The sequence below is a fragment of the Chlamydotis macqueenii genome, chromosome 4, assembly GCF_036417535.1.
Source record: "Chlamydotis macqueenii isolate bChlMac1 chromosome 4, bChlMac1.mat, whole genome shotgun sequence".
Lineage (NCBI taxonomy): Eukaryota > Metazoa > Chordata > Aves > Otidiformes > Otididae > Chlamydotis > Chlamydotis macqueenii.
Genome location: NC_141559.1, coordinates 23,772,625 through 23,794,145, shown reverse-complemented (window position 1 = coordinate 23,794,145; position 21,521 = coordinate 23,772,625). Strand labels below are relative to the sequence as shown.

The 21,521-nt window shown below is 40.7% G+C and overlaps 1 protein-coding gene across 4 annotated transcripts in view; it reads left to right on the top strand.

Annotated features, from left to right (window-relative positions):
- The window catches only part of UBA6 (ubiquitin like modifier activating enzyme 6), a 37,599-nt gene that overhangs the window by 12,776 nt on the left and 3,302 nt on the right, over positions 1 to 21,521 (top strand). For 3 of the 4 annotated variants that reach the window (XM_086746297.1, XM_086746298.1, XM_086746296.1), the window contains 22 exons: positions 418 to 480; positions 1,517 to 1,593; positions 2,256 to 2,322; positions 3,846 to 3,989; positions 4,737 to 4,804; positions 5,084 to 5,162; positions 5,370 to 5,450; positions 5,800 to 5,877; positions 7,143 to 7,324; positions 7,883 to 7,988; positions 11,357 to 11,446; positions 11,557 to 11,637; positions 12,265 to 12,393; positions 13,317 to 13,368; positions 13,473 to 13,536; positions 14,421 to 14,490; positions 15,176 to 15,247; positions 16,305 to 16,422; positions 17,353 to 17,546; positions 18,148 to 18,275; positions 20,200 to 20,287; positions 20,888 to 20,982. In XM_086746297.1, coding sequence (XP_086602423.1) covers positions 418 to 480; positions 1,517 to 1,593; positions 2,256 to 2,322; positions 3,846 to 3,989; positions 4,737 to 4,804; positions 5,084 to 5,162; positions 5,370 to 5,450; positions 5,800 to 5,877; positions 7,143 to 7,324; positions 7,883 to 7,988; positions 11,357 to 11,446; positions 11,557 to 11,637; positions 12,265 to 12,393; positions 13,317 to 13,368; positions 13,473 to 13,536; positions 14,421 to 14,490; positions 15,176 to 15,247; positions 16,305 to 16,422; positions 17,353 to 17,546; positions 18,148 to 18,275; positions 20,200 to 20,287; positions 20,888 to 20,982 — 2,126 coding nt within the window. The remainder of the gene's footprint in view (positions 1 to 417; positions 481 to 1,516; positions 1,594 to 2,255; positions 2,323 to 3,845; positions 3,990 to 4,736; positions 4,805 to 5,083; positions 5,163 to 5,369; positions 5,451 to 5,799; positions 5,878 to 7,142; positions 7,325 to 7,882; positions 7,989 to 11,356; positions 11,447 to 11,556; positions 11,638 to 12,264; positions 12,394 to 13,316; positions 13,369 to 13,472; positions 13,537 to 14,420; positions 14,491 to 15,175; positions 15,248 to 16,304; positions 16,423 to 17,352; positions 17,547 to 18,147; positions 18,276 to 20,199; positions 20,288 to 20,887; positions 20,983 to 21,521) is intronic. The other variant, XM_086746299.1, reaches the window with a different exon arrangement.

The window sequence follows — 21,521 nt, the reverse complement described above, 5'->3', positions numbered from 1 at the left end:
ACATTTTTCTAAAAAGCTAGGAGCGAGGACCAGCTGCTTCTGATGTGAGAATGTGCAGCTCGGTATCTTGTCTCTGTGAAGCAGTAGCTTCCTGTTCTTCCTGAGTGGGGAATTTCTACAAGCAAACAGCCAGTTGCCTATAAAAGCTCTGGTAGCTAAACTCAGAGCAGTTTAAGAGATGGGTCTTGCCACTAGGATGTGAAATGTCTCTCTGACAAATTTTGATTGACAAAACTTGCAGGAGATAATTATTTTATATATCTTTTGTGACTTTAATAATGGAAAGAGTAATAGCAATGCTAGTAAGAAAGGATATTTGGTCCTTAGTCTCTCAAGGGCGAGTATTGTTTTGTCAGGAAACAGTGACTGTCATGTCCTTAAGTGGGTGTGTTGTTGTAATGAATTCTGTTTTTCCAGGAGCGGTTGGAGAAGCAGATAACAAATCCATTATGCCTTGTTGCAGATTTTAGCAAGCCTGAGGTAATTAGTATATGGGGATTTGGGCAAAAATGCTTTAATGTTAAAACTACATGGAATGTAATTTGCAGCTTTATGTGTAGAATAATACAATTTCCGAACTCTATTCTGTACTAGTTAAGTATGAGTTTGAAGTGTGAAATAAGAATGAGGTATCAGTTTGTGTGGTTACACAGAATATGCATTATGGTTTACATCACCATAGAGGCTTGTTATCCATCATTTGCACCAATTATATTGTAAATGCATAGCTCAGCCACCTCTGCTGTTTAAAATTTCAGTTTTTGGTAAGTCTTAAATTCATGAGAGTGTAAATTTTGCAAGTGACATAATGATTTTTCCTGTATTTAATGATGTTTGGTAAAAGTCACTGGCATCAGAGCTGGGATAATCAGAAAAAAATGATCATAGGTTGGTTGGAAACTGGAGTTAGCAGTTTAAGAATATTTTTTTTTTTTCTTTGAAAAAAATAATTCAGAGGTATTTTTTTAAAATCTGAGAGGAAGCTATCAGTATTTGCCTCTAACACAATTTTAATTAAGTATGCAACGCATGTAAGTCTGGGGCTCATTAAAATCTTAAACTAAAAAATGTTGATCTAATGATTTTTTTGTTTGTTTGATAATGTAAGGTCTGACTTGCTTGTTCAGATTTTCTACTTTTGACCCTTAATGCAGGGCTTTGGTATTGATGTTTGGCAAGATGCAATGCATTTTAATGTCTAGTTAAGATAACTAGTTTTCCAGTTTCAGCACTAAATCCTCTTAGGGACTTGTTTAGTTGGTCTTAGTTGAAGTAAGTGCTGAATGTGTGTGAAGGATATTGCATTACTACTGAGGAATACTTTACAATCCTGGTTTGTAAAAACATTAGTGTAAGGTATTTCAAATTTACTTTTTAATGCTATTTAAAAACTTTTTTTTGGAGTGGTATGGTTAAGAGACAAAGAAATTAAATGGTAACAGAAGAGTTCAAATAGTTGCTTTTTTTCTTTCAGTTTTCTTGAGTTTGTAACTGATCAATGCTGTTTTCTTAACAGGCACCTTTGCAAATTCATGTTGCCATGCTTGCATTGAACCACTTCCAGGAGAACTTTGGTCGCAGACCGAACATTGGGTAATGCAGCACTCTTGTGTTTGCTAGGCCTTGAATCTCTTTCCTTTTATTGTAGTTCTGGTTTGATGTGCAGCAGGGTGCCTTGTCTGTCTGGTACTTAATAGATGACATAGAAATGGAGAGTTGAAATTGAGATGAAAAATGTTACCTAATGCATCTTTGGGTTTTTAACAGGGCTTTCCCAATATAGCAGTGGCACTTTCTGGGCCCAGGTAGAGAGAAAACACTTCTGGAGGAAGTCGTTTGCTGTTCCAATTTTTTCACATTGCGGGGTTAATATGGAAAAGTTGTTTCAGTGATTCCTGAATTATCCTGTAGCTTATGGATTAAAAAAAAAAAAAAGTCTGAAGGATTTGTTTTTCGTTTTCAGTATTTTTTTGCAGCTGTAGTTCTTGATGCATGTAGTTTTGAGTTAAATGAGACTAAACCACTTACAAAGTGTAAATCTGAACACTGGACTTGCAGGTAGGCTTCTGCACTGAGACTCCTGTTCTTGAGCTCACTGTAACATTTAGAAGTGCATCTTTAATGCTTATTGTTAAAGCCAGTATAAATTTCCAAACTGTTCCTACTGTATCCAGTGTTTTTTCTCTCTTGATTGTTTTTCTGGAAGGAGTCTGGAATGTTTAAGTGATCATTATTGTTTCTACTCTGGTGCCTAGATGCCTTCAAGATGCTGAGGAAATGCTGAAACTAGCCATGTCTATAAGCGAAACACTGGAAAACAAAGTGAGTAAGGAATCATGGTCATTATGAGTCATTTTTTATGTTCTCATTTACTTGCCTAAAGGTCATGCTTTAGTTGTTGGCCTTTGTTCTGGTCTTTGTATCCATCTTTAGGTGGTTCAGCTGGCTTTCTGAAGGCTGTGCGAGGAAACAGAATGGTGTTTTGGCACAGATTCAACCAAATGTTCACCTGACGTGAAGGCTGAAACCTGTAGCTATGTGAATCCAGTTTTTAGATAAATGCATTATATGTTATAGTCTAGCCCTGCTTGGGATGAAGCTACACAGTCTCTCACTCCCTCCCCCCACCCTCTGAGGGAATGGGGGAGAGCTAATATAACAAAAAGGCTCAAGATTTGAGATAAGGTCAGGGAGAGATCATTGAAGTTCCTGTTATGGGTGAAACAGAGTCAACTTGGGAAAAATTATTTGTTTATTATTATTAATAAAACCAAAGCAGGATAATGAGGAAAAGAACAAAAACAACGTCTCCTCACCCCTCCCTTTTCCCAGGCTTAACTTCATGTCAATTATCTCTACCTCCTTCCCTCTGCCCTGAGCAGCATGGGGGGAGTAGGAAATGGGGGTTATGGTCAGTTCATCACATCACTTTCTGCCACTCCTTCTTCCTCGTGGGAAGAACTCCTCACATTCCTCCCCTGCTCCAGCGTGGGGTCCCTTGCATGGGCTACAGTCCTTCATGAACTACTCCAGTGTGGGGTCCTCTTCCACAGGGTGCAGACCCTCAGCAGCACACTGCTGCAATGCAGGCCCTACGTGGGCCTCAGCCTCCTTCAGGCATCTGCCTGCCCCAGTGTGGGGTCCTCCACAGGCTGCAGGTGGATCTCTGCTCCTCTGTGGGCCTCCGTGAGCTGCAGGTGGACAACCTGCCTCACCATGGTCTTCACCACAGGCTGCAGGGGAGTCTTGGCCAGGAGTGACATTACTCCTCCCCCTCCTTCTTCACTGATGTTGGCATCTGCAGCCGTTCCTCTCAAGAAATTCTTCACAATCAGGCTCAGGCAGATGCCTCTCAGATTCTCTTTACATCTCCTTTCTTCTCTTCTCTCAGCCAGGCCATCTAGGCCAAGTTGGGCCCAGACAGTTGGGCCTGGCAGGAGGCCAGAGGGTGAAGGCTGCAAGGCCCACAAGGCTCGTGCCTCTCCCTCTCTGCCCCTGCTTCTGCTTCTTCACTTAGCCCCCTCCTCCCCCTTCTTCTTAGATATGTTATCACAGAGGAGTTATCACTGAACATTCTGTCACCAATTAGTTTGGCCCTGGTCAGTGGCGGGTCCACCCTAGACCTGGCCAATTCCACCAGACAAAGGGGAAATTTCTAGCAGGTTCTAAACAAAGCCAACACCCAAGTACAGGGTATTCAGTGGATCTATCTTGACTAGAAATGTTTTTGCTAGTCAGAGTGAAATTACTTGTCTGTCTTTTACTGAAGAATAGTAATCTATGACACTGTCAAGACTTGCTCGATTGAAGGGATAAATCTGTTGTTACTATGTTTTATTTTTCAGCCTCAGGTGAATGGAGATGCAGTGAAATGGCTGTCTAGGACTGCTCAGGGATTTCTAGCTCCTCTGGCTGCAGCAGTGGGTGGTGTTGCTAGCCAGGAAGTCTTGAAAGCTGTAACAGGAAAATTTTCTCCATTGCAGCAGTGGGTAAGGCTGTCTTTGCTTTTGGATCTTTATTTTGACAGTGATGTTCCGAAGGTATGGTTGTGTGGAAATGCTGTATGGTAAAGATAGCCTGAACAACTCCTGTAATGGGGAGTAAAAACACACACCAAAAAAAAAAAAAACCCAAACAAACAAAAAAAAAAAACTTGAGACTGAATTTAGGAAAAAATATATTTTTTTTTTTTTATGTGTACAATAAAACTGCAGCCCATTTTAGTTAAAATTTTCCTGTTTGGGGTTCAGGCATCACATTTATTCTCTCACAGGCAAGAAGAGCATTGGCCTGTCAGTGCATGACTGCAAAGGTGTGATATATTCCAGATGCCAGCTTAAGCTACTGTACATAAGACCAGTGCTTTCATACTCTCAGGATAAGTGTCAGAATAAAGTTTGATTTAAAAACTTCACAGTCTAATTTGGAGGGATAACATACCTGCCAGAAGTCAAAAGCTTGTGGCTCAAGTTTCAGTGAGCTTTTTTTCCACCACCTCTGTGTCCAGGTGCTTTTTCCTGTCCACTAAAATTGTGAAGTGAACTGTAGGGAACTGAATGCTGTACAGTCTTCCACTGACAGTAAAAACTTAAGGCTTCTAAATTTCTAGACTCTGTACATAGAAAATATTTACTTTGTTTTTTAAATGAAAATAACATGAATGTTTTTTCACAAGTTTTTATTGTGTTCTGTGTTGCTGGTTTTTTTTGTTGTTTTGTTTTGTTTTTTTTTTACAGTTATATATAGATATGTTAGACATTGTAACACCTCTAGAAAAGATGGGCTCTGAAGAATTTCTCCCACGGTAAATACAACTACAATCTACTGGTTTATGTACTGTTCACATCTGAGTATCAAACAGGCAGAGATGAGGTCTTCTAAAGTTAGTTCAATGCCGTCTGCTGGAGGGACAGATTTAGGGTTGAGAATGTGTGTCCTATTTGAGCATGGGAGGAATAGGGATTACAGTAGACTTGATCTGATTTTCTTAGTTCATGTCAAAGTGCAGTTTGGCATCAATGATACGACTGTGATAAATGGCAACTTACTAGCCTTCTGTTTTTTGTCTCCTATGCCTCCATAGGGGAGATAGGTATGATGCCTTGAGGGCTTGTATTGGAGACTCTCTCTGCCAGAAGCTGCATGATTTGAATGTTTTCTTGGTGAGTATGACTGACACTATGACACTTTTTGCCAATGCTTTGTTGTTACAACTAATGTCCACTGTCTTCAAAATAATGAGTAGCCCTAGAGATTTGTGCCGCTGCGGAATAAATAGTCCAAAATTGTAATGGGACTTGTCTATTGTACTTGTCTTCGTGGTTTCCAGTTACATTTCTGACTCTAAAAAAAAATGTTGTTTTCTTTAGGTTGGCTGTGGAGCAATAGGCTGCGAAATGCTGAAAAACTTTGCACTTCTTGGTGTCGGTACTGGGCAAGACAAAGGATTGGTAAGTCACTTGCTAACCTCACCTGTGACAAGGAATAACTGCATAAACTGAAGTCTAAGCCTTATTTCAGATTGATGTCTGCACAGAGGGTAAAATGGCCTCATTATAGAGTGGAAGTACTGTGGAATTAGAAGCAGAACTAACTAACTAACTAACACTTGGAGCAGTCTTGCTGTATCTTGATTTTTAAAATAAAATTTGGTCATTATAGCCAGAGTTGTTAGCCACAGTGGATGCCAACAGGAGTACTTTGTTTTGACAAGTTTCTATAGAGATTTCATCAAGGTTATTGCTTAGTGCTACAGTTAAATTGTAACTTCAGCTGTTGCTTTTGCCCCTTCTGACTTAGGTTACAATTACAGATCCAGACTTGATAGAGAAATCCAACCTGAACAGGCAGTTTCTTTTTCGACCTCATCACATACAGGTAGGCTTTCTCGTTCAGTAGACTTCATGGACTATTATTCTGTTTCCCTGTCCCCTGTCACCACCAAGAGCTGAACTTGTGAGTGTATATATTTCTGTCCAGAAAAGACTTAAATGCTGTAATGAAATCCAGTGTCTTTTAAAACAATACCTAGAACCACATTGGCATCCCACTTATCACTAGTGTCAGTTGAGTAAAATTGGTTGTTCTGTACTTAATTTGTACCAGTGTCTTTGAGTCTCTTGAACTTGAGAATTGGATGAGGAATATTGTGTTGCATAAGAAGCATATAGGTTAATATGTCAGAGTGCTTTACTATACCATTGAAATTTGTGGAGAATAAAGCAAAACAACAGAAAATAGACAGCACTGGCAGAAGTGTTCTCAATAGAAGAGTTACTGCTAATGGAACTTGACCGAAGTTGCTATCTTCTGACTTAATTCGGTATTCATTAAGCTGGTAAATAGCTTGGCAAAAACACATGTACATTCAGTAGATGCACGATATGGAAAGTGTTAAGTCCTTAGAAGCAGAGAGAATATCCCTGTACTTGCAAACATGGCACAAAATAAAAAAGGTGGCTCAGACAGCAATGGGGAAAAGGTATTCTGCCCAAAACTGAGCAGCTGAATTTCTGGTTCTTGTTTATGTCTAGCAAATCTGGGAACAGATTGCATTATGAATGGATAGATAAATGGAAGGTGAACTCTGCAAGCTTTCAGAAGCCACACTGTCTTGAGTTCTGCTGTTCTAATTGCTGATCCCTAAATAATTAATGTAGTATGTTAGAAGTGTCAGGTAGGTTAAGAACTCTATTTCAGTCTAGCTTCTGAAATTGGCTTTGTGTGAAATGCCTTGCAGTAATGTGATTATTCACAGGTGTTTGATGTCTGTGCTGCATAGACATAGTCACAATAACTAATGGCTTTATCCTCTGACAGCCATGAACTGTTCCTTTCTCTTGGCATTTTGAGAGCATGAGAGGCAGCACGTGACATCAGTGTCAGTTACTTGATACACTTCTGCTGCACCATTTAAGCACTTTCACCTTATGATCTCTGATATGCTACTTTAAATAAAACTAGATTAATAAGATATTTGTTATTAAGGGAGGTATATGATTAAATAATTTCTTTTATTGTATGTTTTGCATACTAACACTTCTGTCAGTAAATCGTTGTCTGGTCAGCAAGTGACATAGATACTTTTGTGTCCCAGGTGTTCTTTGAGTATTGTTGATACATATATGTATTTATGCTTTCAGAAACCTAAAAGCTATACTGCAGCAGAAGCAACTCTGAACATCAATCCTTACTTAAAGATTGACTCATATATTAATAAAGTTTGTCCAGCCACTGAGAACACTTACAGCGATGAATTCTATACCAATCAAGATGTGATTGTGACTGCTTTGGACAATGTTGAGGCAAGGAGATACATTGATAGGTAGGTTGTGGAAAAGAAGTGAAGGCTGGTTTTCACCTTATGTGAACTCTGCTTTTCTATTCATATTCTTCCTGTTCTGCATCTGTGTATAAGATCTGACAGCAAGTTGCTCAGATTTATCTTTTATCCTTTATGGGGGTGCTGGCTGCAGGGAGGAAGGGGTTTATACTCATGGTGGAAACCAGCTCTGTTGTTGTGTGGCTGCTACTGTTGACATGTCAGCCTTGGAGTGAGTTCTTGGAAATGAATAGCTGTCACGGTCTGATGAGGGGAAGAATACTGTGTTGAATTATTTATGCATAAGAATATGTATTTAAATTTTATAAGTAGGGACATTTACATTTTAAAAGAATCCCTAATGCTCCTAATCCAGATAGGCTCAGGTTTATGGTATTCTGATCTAACTTGAAATAGCTGTTCTTATTTAATTTCTTCTTTTCCGGAGTTTGGTATAAGCTTTCTACTCTTCTGAAGGTGTCTAGAGTCAATTCTGGTTACACTCCAGTAATGTCTGCAAGGCAAGAATGTATTCTGATAGTCTGTGTCTTTTCATATCAGTCGTTGTGTAGCAAACCTGCGTCCTCTTATAGACTCTGGAACTATGGGAACAAAAGGACACATGGAAGTTATTGTGCCCCATCTGACAGAGTCCTATAATAGTCACGTAAGTGTTTTAAGACCACCTCTTACCTTCTGTAGCTAGTCCCATAATACCCTATGATTCTTGAGCTGTTTATGTAGCTGTCTAAAATAAGTGGCCTATTTGAGTTGCTGAAGATCAGTACTATTAGGAAATAATTACTTCTTTGGTTTCTGAAGAAGAGCTCACAGAAGTAAAACTTGAGCAGACTGGAGATATAATGTCTCCTAACTAGCTGTCATAGTTTAGCCCTGATGGGGACCAGACTACACAGTCTCTCTCTCACTCTCCCTACCCTCCAAGAGAATAGGGGGAGATAATATAAGAAAAAACGGCTCGAGGTTTGAGATAAGGACAGGGAGAAAATCCTTAAAGTTACCGTTACGGGCAAAACAAACTCGACTTGGGAAAAACTATTCATTTATTTCTAAAAACAGCAGGATAATGAGACAGAAAACAAGATAACCTCCCCCTACCCCTCCCTCTTCCCGGGCTTAACATTATCTCTACCCTCCCCCCCTGAGCGGCACAGGGTGGGAAGAGGGAATGGGGGTTGCAGTCAGTTCATCACGTGTTGTTTTATGCCTCTGCTTCATGGTCGGGGGAAGAACTCCTCACATTCCTCCCCTGCTCTGTTGTGGGGTCCCACCCATACGCCACAGTCCTTCGTGGAACTGCTCCGGCGTGGGTCATCTCTTCCATGGGGTGCAGTCCCTTCAGAACAGCTGTCCCAGCGGGCCCTCCATGGGCCACAGCCTCCTTCAGGCATCCACCTCCCCCGATGTGGGGTCCTTCACGGGCTCCAAGTGGATCTCTGCTCCTCCGTGGACCTCCATGGGCTGCAGGGGGACAACCTGCTCCACCATGGTCGTCACCACAGGCTGCAGGGGAATCTTGGCCAGGAGCCGCATTACTCCTCCCCCTCCTTCTGAACTGACCTTGGCGTCTGCAGCCGTTCCTCTCGCAAGACAAGTTCTTCACAACAGGCTGGCAGACGCCTCTCAGAATCTCTTCACATCATCCAGCTCATCTCCTCTCTGCTTCTTGCAGCTGGGCCGGGCCGAGTTGGGCCCAGTTGGCTGCCTGGCGAGAGGCCAGAGGGTGAGGCCTGCAAGGCCCATGAGGCCTGTGCCTCCCCCTCTGCGCCGCTGCCCCCACTCAGCTTCTTCACATCTTCTGTTGTGTTTTTTTTTTGTTTGTTTGTTTTTTGTTGTTTTTTTTTTTTTTCTGTTTTCCCCTTCTTAAATATGTTATCACAGAGGCATTATCAGGGAACATTCTGCTACCAATTAGCTTGGCCTTGGCTAGCAGTGGGTCCACCCTAGGCCCGGCCGAGTCCACTGAACAAAGGGGAGCGACTTCTAGCAGTTTCCTACAGAAGCTACCACCTTAGGCCTCCCCTCACTAAACAAAACCACAACATTGGCAAATAATTAAAAGCAACTACTATGAATCATGAAGCACAAGCTTTGGAAAAAGTCCTAATTCTGAAGCATTTCCAAGGGACTGATTTTTTGATGTGTTTTTTTTTTTTCTCTTCAAAACTCCATTCTAAATAAGAATCTAGTCCCACAATGTCACTGCAAACTGATTTTGTACTCGTGGGTGTCTTTCTTAAACTGTTTTTCTGCCTGCTCATTCTTTTCTTGGTGAATATGACTCTGCAGGCAGGAGAAACACAAGCCTCTGTAATAGGAATTAGTCTGCCAGTTTCTACAAGCATCCATAACACTTCTGTTTGAATGGGGAAAGGAAAAATGAACCTTCAAACTCTTGCAGTATCCCTCTCTTTAAGTTATTGTGAAACTGACTTTTACAAGGTGGAAATTCAGTGGTTGAGAACACCATGAAATGGCACCAAGTGGACACAGCGACAGAATTTTGATCATCGTAATGGTCTTGCTTGGGTCCACAAAGAAAGAAGTCTTTCTGGCCTTGAGTGACAGGGTGTGTTTCATGTTGAGAGTGTATATGAATGCAAAGTGCACATCTTGGAAAAGCTGACTGGTGATTTACTCTTATTTGTGTTTCAGGGTTCAGTTTTGCTTTCCAGTATTGAGTGTAGACTATTCTTCATAAACAGGAAGTGGTATTTTAGTGTTCATAAACCAAATTTTGTTCTAAGCATAAGTAAGCCACCTTGTATTTTATAACAGTGGAGTTTTAAACTTACATAGGTGTCGTAGTTCAGCCCTGATCAGGACCAGACTACGCAGTCTGTCTCTCGCTCCCCCCACCCTCCGAGAGAATAGGAGGAGATGATATAAGAAAAAACAGCTCAAGGTTTGAGATAAGGACGGGGAGAAATCCTTAAAGTTACCGTCACGGGCAAAACAGACTCGACTTGGGGAAAGCTATTCATTTATTTCTAAAACTAGCAGGAGAATGAGACAGGGAACAAGATAACCTCCCCCCACCCCTCCCTCTTCCCGGGCTTAACATTATCTCTACTACCTTCCCCTCCCGAGCGGCACGGGGCGGGAAAAGGGAATGGGGGTCGCGGTCAGTTCATCACGCATTGTTTTACGCCACTGTATCATCGTCAGGGGAAGAACTCCTCGCATTCCTCCTCTGCTCCAGCGTGGGGTCCCTCCCACGGGCCACAGTCCTTCGTGGAACTGCTCCGGCGTGGGTCATCTCTTCCACAGGGTGCAGTCCCTCCAGAACAGCTGTCCCAGCGGGCCCTCCATGGGCCACAGCTGCCTTCAGGCCTCCACCTGCTCTGGCGTGGGGTCTTCCACGGGCTGCAGGTGGATCTCTGCCCCTCCGTGGACCTCCATGGGCTGCAGGGGGACAACCCGCTCCACCATGGTCTTCACCACGAGTTGCAGAGGAATCTTGGCCAGAAGCCGCATTACTCCTCCCCCTCCTTCTTCACTGACCTTGGTGTCTGCAGCCATTCCTCACAACAGGCTGGCAGATGTCTCTCAGGATCCTTTTTACATCTTATTCACTTCTCATCTCCTCTCCACTTCTTGCAGCCGGGCTGGGCCGAGTTGGGCCCAGTCGGCTGCCTGGCGAGAGGCCAGAGGGTGAGGCCTGCAAGGCCCATGAGGCTCGCGCCTCCCCCTCTCTGCCCCCCGCTCAGCTGCTTCACATCTTCTCCTCCTCTTTTTCCTGTTTTCCGCTACTTAAATACGTTATCGCAGAGGCGTTATCATGGAACATTCTGCTACCAATTGGCTCGGCCTTGGCCAGCAGCAGGTCTGCCCTAGGCCCAGCCGAGTCCACTGAACAAAGGGGAGCGACTTCTAGCAGTTTCCTACAGAAGCTACCACCTTAGGCCCCCCCTCACTAACAAAACCAGAACAATAGGCTAGAAATTCTTGGTGTTATTATTAGCAATAAACTTTAATAAACCTGCATTTACATGCAACTCTCCTTAATTACAGCGGGATCCACCAGAAGAAGAAATACCTTTTTGCACCTTGAAGTCTTTCCCAGCTGCCATTGAGCATACAATACAGTGGGCAAGAGATAAAGTAAGGGAATAAGCTTACTGGCATTCAGCATAGCTTAATGTGTATTTGGAAAGGTGAGGGATCTGATATACTTCTTGCAAAATGCTGTATTTTTTCTTTTTATTTTCTAGTTTGAAAGTTCATTTTCTCACAAGCCTTCATTGTTTAACAAATTCTGGCAAACCTATCCGTCCGCAGAAGAAGTTTTACAGGTAGGTTAATGTTGTCAGGGTAAAATACAGGGTTTAAACTAGTGGTTTATTGATTCTGTTTCTATTTAAGTTCTATGAGATATGGGTTATTTTCTGACTTTATTCAGAAAACCTGAAGACTTATTCGGCCAAGTCATCAAGTTGATTTTTTCATGGGAACAGTATTTGTGGTGTGTCTCATAATTAAAAGTCAAAGTCTTACACAGGAGCTGCTTCTCTAGCTCTTACGTGCTCTGTACATGATGTAGAAATATCAGAAATACTGAGGCATTCCTAATGAGTGTATAGTAGATGTTACACTGCTGTGCAAGCAGCTGGGAAAAATGAAGGGAAGACTTAATTTCAAGTGAATTCGACTACGTAATAAATTAGACTCAATTGCTTAATATCTTTTCTTGTGAGTCTAATGGCCTGTGGTCCATAGGGCTGTGTGGAAATAAATGAAGTAGACCACAGCACAGCACCTGGGGAAAAACCCAGTGGAGAGTATCACATAAAGGATAATATTTCACAAAGTGATCCTCTGTTTCTTTGTGCATATAACTTAATAAAAACATACTTACTGTTTGGCTGGGTTGGGAGGAATCTTGTCTGTTTTAACATTTTCATGTTTCCCTCTCTATGTAGAGAATAAAATCAGGGGAGAGCTTAGAGGGAAGTTTTCATGTTATTAAAACACTCAGCAGAAGGCCACGAAGTTGGACTCAATGTGTGGAACTAGCAAGAGTAAAATTTGAGAAGTATTTTAGCCATAAGGTAGGTAAGACCTGGAAATGAGGTGGTGCTAGACTGGTTAGGATTTTAGAAAACTTGGTAGCCCTAATATAACTAGGTCACCAAGTCTTTGCACTCACTTCCATCTGTTCATAAATAATGAACTGTATTTGAAACTTAAAAATGCTGCGTCCCTTCCTCTTTCTACTGTAGTGCTTTCAAGTTTGATTTTTAACTCTCTACTAGTGGCTCTGTTCAGTAGTTTCTGTGCGGTTTTCTTGGTGTTTTTCCAGCTGACTAGGTATTGTGTTTTTCCAGAGCAGCAGGATTATCAGATGTCTTTTACTCAAGGACAGTGGCTTTTTGTTTCCTCTGCTAAACTTTTGTGGCTGAACTCATCTTCATATCCCTGATTTTCTCAAAGATGTCACAGAAAGGTTGGCTGAAATAAGAGCCAGTCATTTTGAGAATCTGGTCCACAGTGTTGCTCAAAGTGTGTGTGTAATTTGGTAGGAAAGATGTGATTATGATATTGTGTATTAATAAACATATTGTGTCTGTGTCTATGGAAGCCCTGGTTGTAGTTGTCATGTTCAGAAAACACTGTGTTCTCAATTGTGAATCAGTATTGAAGAACCCTAAAGTGACAGCAGGGTGCGGAGAATGCTTTGCTTGTTGGATTAGGTCTCTTGCTTGGACTTTGGACAGATGACATGGCATTGTCATCTTTATCCTGTGAATGAATGGGCAAGTCACTCTGTCTAGTAGTACTTGTGTCTTTAAGCTCTCCATCTTGACACACGTGTTTTAGATTTTTCTTAACTCTTTAAATTACTTCAGCTATGTATTGGAGTATCTTAAAATCCTATCAAGATTTCACATCATTACTAAAAAGGCTTAATTTAGTGTGGTTGTGTCAATCTGTATGTGACAAAATACTAAAGCTACTCTGGCTTTTCCTCTAGGCTCTTCAGCTCCTTCATTCGTTTCCCCTTGATACACGATTAAAAGATGGAAGTAAGTACAAATACCCCTTTGTGCCTGTTGTGAATTCTTGGCATATGTCGTGCGTTGCTGTTTCTGATTTGTTAGGATCTCAACTTAAGTCTGTGTCTTACCAGGTCTGTTTTGGCAATCACCAAAGAGGCCACCTTTCCCAGTGAAGTTTGAATTTAATGATCCTTTGTAAGTATGGTACTGCCACTGATAAGTTTTATAGCACCCTATAACACTCACCCTACAGCAGAAAGTGCCAGGCAATGGATTTATAGCATTAGAAATTGTTCTGGTACTTGAAAGGTTCTAGTATGTAGTCTTACACTGTGGCAGATTCGGTGGGCTGTCTCGCCCTTTCCCTGCAGGTAATTTAACTTTCACTCACATGGTATGGAGGGTGCTGTGGGAAGTTCTGATGACATCTAATATGAAATGACTTAGAACATCCCATTTCATTTATTGTGTGATTACAGAATTATGGAGTTGTTGCTGTCATACCCCTCTGCCCCCATTGGCCCACATTATGAAATGCAGGATGTGCCAAATTAAAATGATGACCTAAAATGACCTAGTCGGGGGACACATTTTCTTCTTCATCACAATTTGAGTCTGATCTAGGTGGCTTGGTTATTACAGATAATTTCAAAAATTGATGTGACTGAAGGATTGAAGAGCATTTATCTGCCACATATCTACACGTGCTTTGAGAAACTGTCCAGATTGCCATTTTTAATTTGGGTGAAAACTGAGATTGTTGCAAATATCAGAGTATTTCTGAGGTGAAGCTTTTTATATCATATTAATGTCGAGTGAGCATTTGTAGTTGTTTTCTTGACTGCAGAGGTTAAGGAAAATATAGTTTCCATTAAATAACTCTTCACTCATCAAAGTTTGCTTAGTTGTGAGGACAACTCTGGAGTCCCTCATCTGTTTTGTACTGTATGTGTTGAAGGGTGGAAATTCTGTTTCTCTTTGTGTGTTTTCAAGACCTCTTTGAATATGATTGCAAACCTTTGGGCAACTGAAGCAAAAAACCAAGTAAACAAAAATAATTTTCTTCCTCTTTTCTTCAGGCACTATGGTTTCATTGTGAGTGCAGCAAAACTCTTTGCAACAGTGTACTGTGTTCCTTTTGCAGAAAAGGTAATCCATACTGTAACGCTGTTCCCTTTGAAAAATTTAGATGTACATGTTCAGTTTTGGCCTGATGTCCAGTTGCCAGTTCTTTCCAAGAACTGATTAAAGTGATTCTTAAAGTAATCTGTCCTTCAGCACTGGCTGTTCAGCAACTGCTTACATTTAGTCTTCTTTGTTTAAATCCCTAACCCAGAGAAGAAGTGAGTATTGGGTATTTTCAGTAGGCACTGAACTTGGGAATTTTAATTTTGATGGACCAATTTCCTATGCAGTATCATAACTGAACAAAGATCTCTTTAAGGTGTGTTTTGGTTTTTTTTTTTTTTTTTTTTTTTAATTAAGTGTCTTAGCTATAGTCTAGGAGTTCTGGTTTTTTACTACTCACAACCTCTGTGGTGCTTATCCTTTGTTTTTCTTGTTATTCTTTTTCTTTTCTAATTGGATCTTCCTGAAAGTCACATTTACACTTCAGTTCTGTTCAGTTTTAAAGTGCTAGATGCTTCACACCACTCTGGTTCACCGTGGCAACTGAAATGTCACTTGATGTTTCACTGAAAGGTCATTGAATATTTATGTGATTTTTTTTTTTTTTAGTTCTGGTGTTCTTTGAAATGCTACTGGATATACAGTCTTTTTGTGGGAGCCTTTCTGAGTTGTGAATTTAAATTGTTTTTCCTCAAAACCATAACAGGATTTGTCAGAGGAAACTATTTTGAAGATTATTTCAGCTGTGAAGGTACCAGAGTTCAGACCTTCCAACAAAGTAAGTGTGATATTTAATTTAAAGAAAACAAAAATCCACAAGCAGTGTCACACATCTCTAACTATTTGCATTGATATTGATGAGACATGAACACAAATTAAAATGTGTTTTCCAGAAACAAGAATGTGGGGCACAGGATTGCTTTAACTTGATATAGCTAATGTATCTATGTCGCAGATGCTAAATGCAAGATACGAGGTTGTTTTGTCTTTTGCAAATGACTTATTGTAGCATCATTTTCCATATGTGAGTGTGAATGTAAGTCTGCAAAGCTTTTTTTTAAGCTTATATGAGTTTCTAATTATTATTTTTATAATAATTATAATAATTATAAATTATAATTATAAAAATTATAATATATACTTATAATTATAATTATTACTACTATTATAATAAAAGTAGTAAAATTTTACTCATAAGCAATCTTAAAGCAATTAAAGACTAGTTACTTCTTTCTAGGAGATATAAAGGAAGTGTCATTACTTTTATGTTTATTTTTGAAGTGTTAACTTTCAAACAGCTTAAGCATTATTGTTCAGTGGCTAGCATTTGTCATAACTTAAAATTAGCAAATACTCCAGGGTGTTTTCATATTTTCTTGCCCAGTGTTGTCTCATGCATGCTTGCCTTGTGAGACAAAACCAATATTTTGATTTGGAATCACAGAATGGTTGAGGTTGGAAGGGACTTCTGGAGACTACCTAGTCCAATCCCCTTCCTCAAGAATGGAAACCTATAGCAGGTCATCAATTACTACGTCCCATTGGGTTTTGAATATCTCTGAGGATAGAGCCTCTACAGCTTCTCTTTGCTACCTGTGCAAGTGTTCAACCATCCTCACAGTTTTGGTTGGGTTTTTTTGTTTGTTTGTTTTTTTTTTCTTTAAGGTCCTTTAATGATCTTTGTGAGCTTTGATTAGACTTGCTCCAGTAAGACACTGTCTCTCTTGAAGCAGGGATGAAATATTGGAGAGGAAGACAGGAAATCTAGTACGCTTCACCCTTGTGCTGTACAAAGTCTATGTATTTTATTACTCAAGCACTGCACTCACTTGCAGGTTGTACAGACTGATGAAACTGCAAGAAAACCAGATCATATTCCAGTCAGCAGTGAGGATGAAAGAAATGCTGTTTTCCAGCTGGAAAAGTCAATACTATCCAATGAAGCTCTGGAAAGTGAGTAATTCAAACTAGCTTCATAGCTTAGTAACATCTTGCAATTGCCCTGCCAACAGTATGACGTTCAGGTCTTTGGATAAAACAGTTCTGTAATACTGCAAGCAGCAGATAGTTGATATCTAAAGCTTTATGAAATGCTATGCAGATAACTGTCCTTACTGCCTGACATTACCCTATGCTTCTGTATTTCTGAGATTCCTGCAAGTTTTAGGGTTATCTGTTGTACTTGTATGTAAGTACAACCCTGGTGACAGCAGAGAAGGCAGCAGGGAATTGAACTCTAAGGAGATCCCAGATGGACTGAAAGTGATTCTGGTATGAGAAGGTTGAGAGTTACTACTTATGGAAATCAACCTGAAGTTATCCTAAATTATGAAGGCTGTTAGTCATCTTCAGCATCTTCTACATATGTTAAAATGAGGATACTCATTTTTGTGCCTAATCACATGAAGAGGTCATTGGACAACAACAACATGCATGCATTTTGAGTCTGTGAACACAAGGGAGAAAGATTAGTTTTAGCTCTAACGCATCCCATGGAGTGTCAACCCTAACTTCTCTCTCCTATACTACTGAGTCCATAGTGAAACGGTTACAGATAAGCAAATCTTACAGAGGCCATTCTCACAGGATGGAGCTCTAGCGAGGTGGAGTGTATAAGAAACATCCATAGGACTGTCCAAAATGTATTCCTGGTGTTCCAAGGAAAATAAAATCATGGAGCTCTGCTGATACTTCTTTCGTTACTCATTTTTAACAACTGGAATTGATAGGGGCATTTCTGCCCCTAGCATGGGAAAGTAAGGCACCGAGCTCCAGAATTAGAAATTCTTAAATTGTAAGGTTCTAGTTACCTATAACTTATGTCTAGTACATCTTCAGTTTTCTGTAATAATTTTTGTACTTTTTTTTTTAACCTGTGAGCAGATGACTTGCAAATGAAGCCCATCTCCTTTGAGAAAGATGACGATAGTAATGGACATATAGATTTCATAACAGCAGCATCAAACTTGCGAGCCAAGATGTACAACATCGAACTAGCAGACCGGTTCAAAACAAAGCGCATTGCTGGAAAGATTATTCCTGCAATTGCAACAGCTACTGCTGCAGTATCAGGGCTGGTGAGTATGCTTTTTAAAATGCTTAAATTGTGTACTTTTTGCTTTTATTGTTTCTTGCCTAAAACCACTGTGGATGTTGATTAACGCTACCTTGACAGAGCCTCATTAAAGAAAGAGGTTTATTTCAAAATTAACCAATACAAAAGAGGTGGCTCTTGGTTCTAAATGTGGTAAGCCCTTAGTGCTTTTATTTCTGATTTGCTGACAAGAAAAAGGAGTTGGAGATCAGTTTTTTAGTTTTTCTGCAGTTAATACTAACTTACATCAGAGTGCCAATGCCAAGAGTGGGAAGGATCTATTCTGTAGTAGTTCACATCCATGCACCTCAACAGACCTGCATGCTTTGAATTAAACAATTTTGGAAGAGTCCTACATTAAGAACACTTTTGAACTTTCTAATTATTTCCATTGGCAGCAACAGAATTTACTTCTGTGAGATATTGGGTTGCATTTCCAGATGTGATTTACTCTGCTGATTGGACAAAGGCTGATCTCGTTAACAACATACTCAGTAGTTGCTGGCCTCTTAGCTGTGTTGATAACACAGTACCTAAAACCTGTGTTTGATCTCATGGAGGTATGGGATTCTTATTTACTGCAGGTTGCACTGGAACTCATCAAAGTTGTGGGTAGCTACCCAGCTGATGCATACAAGAACTGTTTTCTGAACCTAGCCATTCCCATAATGGTCTTTACGGAAACTGCTGAAGTAAGAAGAACAGAAATCAGGTAGGAAGCACAATGGCAGAAGGGTGGTATTTGTAAACCTGATAATTGATGCTTAGAGCTTGGTGAGCCATTACAAGTGTGAAGTTTGTACAGTTATTAAACCCAGATAACCAGATTAAGGCCTTATGTCCTCACATAGAACTGTGATGGAATCGCAGTTCATGGTCATACTCCAGTGAAACATTCTAGATATACAAGGTTATTTTGGATGAGCAACTAATGTCATCTACATGGAACTAAGCAAGGCCTTTGACACTGTCCCACATGACATCCTTCTCTCTAAACTAGAGAGACATGGATTTGATGGATGGATGATGGATGATTTGATGGTGAGTAAGGAATTGGCTGGATGGCTGCACTCAAAGCATTGTGATCAATGGCTCAATGTCCAAGTGGAGACTGGTGATGAGTGGTGTTCCTCAGGGGTCAGTATTGGGACCGGCTCTGTTCAACATCTTTGTCGGTGCAATGGACAATGGGATAGAGTGCACCCTCAGCAAAGTTCGCTGATGACATGCTGGAGGGGAGGGATGCCATCCAGAGGGACCTTGACAGCCTGGAGAGGTGGGCCCGTGCAAACCTCGTGAAGTTCAACAAGGCCAAGCGCAAGGTCCTGCACCTGGGTCAGGGCAGTCCCAAGCACAAATACGGGCTGAGCGGAGAATGGATTGAGACCAGTCCTGAGGAGAAGGACTTGGGTGTGCTGGTGGACAAGAAGCTCAAAATGAGCAGGCAATGTGTGCCTGCAGCCCAGAAGGCCACCCGCATCCTGGGCTGCATCAAGAGGATCAGCAGGTTGAGGGAGGTGATTCTCCCCCTCTACTCTGCCCTGGTGAGACCGCACCTGGAGTACTGCGTCCAGTTCTGGAGTCCCCAACATAAGAAGGATGTGGAGCTGTTGGAGCTAGTCCAGAGGAGGGCCATGAAGATAAGAGGGATGGAGCACCTCTCTTATGAAGACAGGCTGAGAGAGTTGGGGCTGTTGAGCCTGGAGAAGAGAAGGCTCTGGGGAGACCTGATAGCAGTCTTCCAGTACCTCAAGGGGGCTTACAGAAAAGATGGGGAGAGACTGTTCAGTAGAGCCTGTTGTGACAGGACTGGGTCTAATGGTTTCAAAATAGAGGGAGATAAATTTAGATTGGGTAAAAGGAAAAACTTTTTTACAATGAGCGTGGTGGAACACTGGAACAGGTTGCCCAGAGAGGTGGTGGAAGCCCCATCCCTGGAAACGTTCAAGGCCAGGTTGGATGAGGCTCTGAGCAACCTGATCTAGTTGGGGATGTCCCTGCTCCTTGCAGGGGGGTTGGACTAGATGATCTTTAAAGGTCCCTTTCAACCTAAACTATTCTATGTTTTTTTTTTTTTTTTCTTTAAACTTGGAGGATCATGAATCACTTAGTGCTATTCATTTACGATGTACTGCTAAAGGTGTAAGTTATATTCTTAGTACTGCCAACAGTGTCCCTTAATGCATTGCTCAAGCACTTCCTGTTTGGAAAATGCAGCACATACTCTTCTGTCCTAATTTTAAAATTGTTTTTAAGAGTTTAGTTTTGTTTTCAGTGGAAGTTATTGCTAGTGAGACTTCAAAAATCTAGATGAGTTAAATGTACAGCATGGTTATTAATAAACATCCTGTCTGCACAGACTGGACACACTTCTGTATCTTAGTTTATAGAAGAGCTATTTTTCAGTAGGACTGAAAACTCAGTAAGTTCATTGCCAGATATCATGCTTACTCAGAGTTCTTACCATGTCTTGTTCTTAGCCAGGTTAATGGGCTGGAGAAATGGCAGCAGAGAGGGAAGAGAATTTTGCTCAAGATAAAACAGCAAGTCACTAGAAGACATAGCAGTTCTTCAGTACATGTTTAAAAGAAGTTCACATCCTAAAGTAACAAACAATCTTTCTTTTCTTAAAACAGAAATGGAATATCATTTACAATCTGGGACAGGTGGACAATTTACGGGAAAGAGGATTTTACTCTGCTGGACTTCATAAATGCTGTCAGAGTAAGACATCTGCTGTACTGGGTTAATACAAGTTGAGATGAAAGGGTTTTCTTCGTTTGGATTATTGGTTTGGGTTTTTTCATTTTTTGATGGGTTGGTTTGGTTTTTTTGGTGTCATCTCCTCCCCCGTCTCCCCTTAATCAAGTTATTGCTCAAAACAGAGTAATTCTAGAAAGAATTAATGTAAAAGAGAATATCTCTAAGTAAACACATCTGGAACAGGTTGCCCAGAGAGGTGGTGGATGCCCCATCCCTGGAAACATTCAAGGCCAGGCTGGATGAGGCTCTGAGCAACCTGATCTGGTTGGAGATGTCCCTGCTCCTTGCAGGGGGGTTGGACTAGATGACCTTTAAAAGTCCCTTCCAACCCAAACTATTCTATGATTCTATAAGCCAGAGCCCTTTGTGTTCAATTCTTTGTTAATTTGTATTGGCTCAAATGTATCTTAATAAAACTTCTGTCAGTGTCCGTGCATTAGCAAGTTTTCTGGTTGGTATTCTATGGTTTTGAATAATTAGTTCTAGTATTAGCAGTAGTAGTATCTGGTGGCTTGTGCATCTGTCCTAGTCCTTGAATAAGTTTTAATTTGTGAATTCCAGGAGAAATATGGAATTGAACCAACTATGGTTGTACAGGGAGTCAAAATGCTGTATGTTCCTGTGATGCCAGGTCATATTAAAAGATTAAAGCTGACGTAAGTATAACTGGAAAATGGATTGAGGGGATGCAAGTGCACGTACAAATTATGTTCACTGGTGGAAAAAAGGTAATTTTTTCCTTTTGAAAAATAAATAAATAAATAACAAAGTGAATTAACTTCTGTGCTGAGGACAAGAGACTTGCAAAATGCTACTCTAACTGATGAATGCCAATGAGAAACCCAAAGAAGTCTGACAGTAAGATGGGTTTTTTTGGTTTGGTGGTGGTTTTTTTTTGTTGTTGTTGTTGTTTTTTTTGTTTGTTTGTGTTTTTTTATGGGGTGGGAAAGAATGTGCCTTGATTCAAGCAGAGCAAGACTAATCAATCCTATTTAAAATTTATTTAAAACTGTTGGTGACATTTAGCAACTCAGCTCTGAAAGAATGAGAACAGTTATTCAGGAAGGAGTTAATGTATTGGTTGCAGATTTCTGGAAGTCTGTTCAGTTTATAGTAGTTCCTTGAGATTCTAGCTCACTTTAGCCTTTTTAGAAATGAAAACATTTGCAAGGCTTTGCAGTGCCTATCACTGACA